Source organism: Monosiga brevicollis, genomic scaffold (assembly GCF_000002865.3).
Source record: "Monosiga brevicollis MX1 MONBRscaffold_7 genomic scaffold, whole genome shotgun sequence".
NCBI classification, from domain to species: Eukaryota; class Choanoflagellata; order Craspedida; family Salpingoecidae; genus Monosiga; species Monosiga brevicollis.
In genome coordinates, this window is record NW_001865044.1 from 1128403 (window position 1) to 1132698 (window position 4296).

General features: G+C 51.7%; 2 protein-coding genes across 2 annotated transcripts; one reads left to right on the forward strand and one right to left on the reverse strand.

Moving 5' to 3' along the window:
- Nucleotides 1-695: 695 nt before the first annotated feature.
- Nucleotides 696-1484, forward strand: MONBRDRAFT_7522 (uncharacterized protein; the record flags this gene model as incomplete). The annotated part of the gene is made up of 1 exon (XM_001744891.1): nucleotides 696-1484. The coding sequence occupies one exon, from the start codon at nucleotides 696-698 to the stop codon at nucleotides 1482-1484; it is 789 nt and encodes a 262-aa protein (XP_001744943.1).
- A 781-nt stretch (nucleotides 1485-2265) lies between these two features.
- Nucleotides 2266-3929, reverse strand: MONBRDRAFT_24707 (uncharacterized protein; the record flags this gene model as incomplete). The annotated part of the gene is made up of 3 exons (XM_001745060.1): nucleotides 2266-3388; nucleotides 3501-3620; nucleotides 3691-3929. 3 exons carry the CDS (start codon nucleotides 3927-3929, stop codon nucleotides 2266-2268), a joined length of 1482 nt encoding a protein of 493 aa, XP_001745112.1.
- Nucleotides 3930-4296: the final 367 nt, after the last annotated feature.

Genomic DNA, 4296 nt, shown 5'->3' on the forward strand with positions numbered 1-4296 from the left:
AGAAAATCAGGATAAAACAAACAAAAGAATCATAGTTCGTGCAGATTTCTGCCTCGATCGTTACAAATTGGAATTGCTTTGATGAAGTTGAGAAATGGCGGCAGATGCGGCAGAGGCAACAGAGGCAGCAGAGGCAGCAGAGGCAGACACAGCAGACGCGGCTGCCAGTTTCTGTTAGCGTCAAATCCGTGCTTCCACGCATTTGAGCACTCCCACTGCTTTCGCACACACTCAGCATCGGTCGCTATGGGTCTTCCAAAGACGGCCTCCAGACGTGCTGGAGCCTGACAGTTTCCCTCGAGGTTTTTGCTTAACAGGACACCAATTGCGCTTGTGGTTGATGGCAGGGCCACGGCAAACCGAGCAAATGTGAGGGGTTCGTTTGGCACTCTGGAATGGAGCACACAGCAACCGACAGCGAGTGAGTCCACATGGCGAGAAGTTCTAATAATAAATAAATTAGGTGTTTGAACCTCAGAGCTGAAAGCAAAGCTGTGCAACCCCGACATCAACATCACAACGGCACGCAAAACAACACAAGAGAACAAGTTACATTAGACATCTTCTAACCGAGTCAAAAGGTGGGGGTCAAATCGGGACGAATAGTATATGTGTCAAAGGTTAGACTTTAAGGAGGTTCAACTTGCAACGGGCACTTTTTACACTTTTTGACCAGTAAAAACAACGAAAACTCGATGGCTCGACCTCGAATCAAGTTGGTGTCGCGCGCCGCCTTCTTGCGTGATGGCCGTTTCTCGGCCAGTACGCGACGCGCTGTCGTCAAATCAATGGAAGCTTATGGCAGCCAGCTTGGTACTCTGTACTACCTGATGGGTCTGGAACAATTACTGGAATACAAACGAGCTGGGCATCCCGTCGAATCAATCAAGCGTGCTATCGCGGTGCTCCTACTGATCGCCACCCAGATACAAGAACACTTCGCCAATGTCGTCATGCGCCCTGCATACAGAATTACAGAAGCTGGAACACCGCACGTCAATTTCGATCGCTTCCCCGAGTCAGCATGGTCTCAATGTTTTGGTATGGCCGATGCCGGTCAATTTACGCGCTTGGCCACGGCTCTTTCCTCTCGAGTGCGCAGCAAATTTCCAGTTCCACTGAAGGAGGCCCTTCTGGCGTTCCTTGCCTTGTTTCATCGGTCATCGCGACTGAGCGATGTCATACGTCTACTTGGAGTATCTTGGACAGTACCCAAAATGTCGCAGGTTATTAATACATTTGCAGTCGCTGTTGCTCGGATGTTTCAAGCGCAGTTGGCTTTTGATGTGCGCTACTTTCTACCCGACTGGACGGAAGCTGCAGCCTCAGCCGTTGCGGCAAAACATTCGCCTCTAGCGGGGATCTGTGCCTTTATTGATGGCACAGGCCAGCCCATAGCGCGTCCAAAAGGTAATGACGTCCAGCGCGCGTTTTATGCCGGCAAGGATGCGGTACGTGCCCTGTCGGTTGAATGGCACAGTTGATGGTGAATCCTTTGGATGACCCTTTGAGTTTTCTCTGCTTTCTCACACGTGATCATTCATACAGCGACATACGATTCGCTATCAAGGCATTGTAGCCCCAAACGGGCTCATGATCAGCTTTGCCGGGCCTTGGAGAGGTGAGGCACCTGACTTTACGGTTTAAGAGACCATGTCTTATCGCTGCACCCTGCTTCGTAGGGCCGAAACATGACGCACATCTCCTCAAGCAATCGGGTGTCCTGGAAAAACTTGAACAATGCTGGCCAGCAAGCGAGCCGTGGTGTCTGTTGGGAGATTCCGCTTATCCTCGCTCCGCTCGCTTGGTGCGTCCGGAGCGAAGAGACGAGCGTGGTTTTTCACCTGAGTCTGAAGCGAGAAATCGAGAGCTGGGACGTCTCAGAGTCGTGATTGAATGGGCTTTTGGGGCTTCCGGCTACGGAATTGCATCGCGTTTTGAGGGTGTAGTAGACCCTCGTCTAATGATGGTGCAAAAGCGCCCGGTATCTGCCTACATGCTGACAGCCGTGCTATTGAGCAACATGCTTGTCTGTGACGACCAGACAAATCCTGTTGCTCAGTACTTTGAGCACAAACTGCGCATACCCACGCTTGACGAGTATCTGGCTCTTGGGCCGCTTTCCGCCAGCTGAAAGTGCATGTGCCTAGCCACCCCAGCTAGCTTCACTTGCCTACTCTCTATGACCTTTGATGTTCGTATTTATTTTCAATTGATGGGCTAAGGAGCATATCAAATAAATAGTCGAACAGGATCTCTGCATGGCTATCGCCGTGAAGCTCGTGCGCGTGTGACTCGCAGTTCGGGATGCGAGGCATCATCAGAGGCCCGTTTTGCCGTTGTGGCCAGTGAGGGGCTGTCTCCATCGGAGGGTCGACGGATCGCCTGCTGCAAAAGGGCCTGCATGCCACCTAGCATGGTCTCAAGATTGGCGATCTTGTCATGAACGTGCGTGAGCTCGCCTTCAAACTTTTTCAGCGTGTCGCGAACGTGAGTAGCATCGTCCTGAATAGCAGAAGATATCTCCGACATCTCGCTTTTTATAGTTGCAATCTCATCATCAAGCCGCGCCCGCTCTCTTGATCCATCAGGAGGCGAGGGCCCCGAATGGCCAATAAGATTTCTCAGGGTGTGCTGCACGATCTGAGACATCGAAGCAATTGGCGGTAAAAACACATCTGGTTCAGTGATTGCTTGACTGTCAAATGCAGGCCGGGTAGAGATCGCGTTTTGGGTTTGATCCTCATCCTGAGCTGCTGCTGGTGGTACATGGGCAGTAATAGACAAATCGATGCCCGCAGTTTGCCCGCTGGGGGATTGACTCCCATGTCCGGCCGGGGAGGGCACGAGACTGATATCGGCCTCAGGCCCCGAAAACGCATTCAAAGCGGTCTGCCCATCATCGGGCTGATCTTCAGCCACCACGCCCCCCTCACTTCGCGCCGGTGTGCTCTGAGCCTGTTGGCTCGAATCAGGTTGAGGGAGAGACGATTCACCCAATGGAGGCAGGAGGCCACATGCACTGAGAGCCGAGGCAGCAATAGCCTCGGCATTAGCACTGCGCAGATTGCTTGCTTCACGCCCCCGCGCAACGGCACTCAAAACTTGCTGACGCTCCGCCTTGATTGTTTTGAGCACGGGCATGATGCCCCGCCAAAGATCACGGCGGCCTTGAGGAATCCCACTCACATTGGAAACATCGGCATTGCCGGTGGGTGGGACCTTTTTCTCGTCTTCCAGGTATTGCTGCAGTAGATCCCAAAATACGCCCCACCACTCGTGACGCTTACCCTGTCGCGAGTTGGCAGACTTCAAAGACATGGCTTGGCTCAAAGACAGGCGAAGCGTTTTGTATCCAGCGGGTGAGATACCCAGTTCACTGTATAACCTATGCACGCCCACCCCACATCGTCCGGTGAAGACGAAGCACAAGTTTAAGGTGAAAGACAAACAACAATTTATACACTGGAGTCTGCCCACGTGAGCTAGCAAGGGCGTACCAAAGCTGCATGCCATGCTCAAAAATCTTGGTCACCTCAATCCAATCGACCTTACCGCGTCGCGAACGATTGGCCAGCGCCCGCTCTGCCATGGGCTCTCTCAGATCCAATGGTGAAAATCTGCGTCGATCCAGGCTAAGTGAGTGAGGCGTCGGCAGAGTGAGGCTGGCAAGCAGACCACATGACATACTTCTTGCTGCAGACGAGATCCACTTCGTCAGGGCCGAGACTCCTGAGCTCCAAGACTCGGCAGTTTAGTTGCTTTCGAAGGTGAAGCCCCAGTTTGCACCCGCGGGAGAGCAGTTCATGAATGCAGCGCTCCACCGCTTCCTGAAGGGAGGGATGGTACTGTTTGATAGTCATTTGGAATATTTCACATGACGCCTTTAAATGACTCGTATCCGACGGCGAAGTAACTTGAGAATTCATGGTGGCGCTGCCGTTTCACAGGACACTAGACCTCTTACCCCGATCCAAAAAAAAGTGTAAAAGGTCCGGTTCAAAAAGGGTTGATTTGAGGCTTTCTGAACAAAATCAAAAATTTTTCCCCGACCTTTTGTACTTTTTTTATCTGACATCGACCTTTCGCACCAACGGGGTAAAAGGTCGGTGGGTCTTTTACCCTGTTAGAAGATGTCTATTCACTGGCTTTTATCATGCCAAGAAGTACAAGCGCGAAGAATCCTGCACATAGAAACAAAAATCGTACAAAACGACCAAGTATAACCAGAGATACGGCCATTTTAAACACAAGACACATAAAAAGGCAGTCACACATCACAACTACAAGCCATCA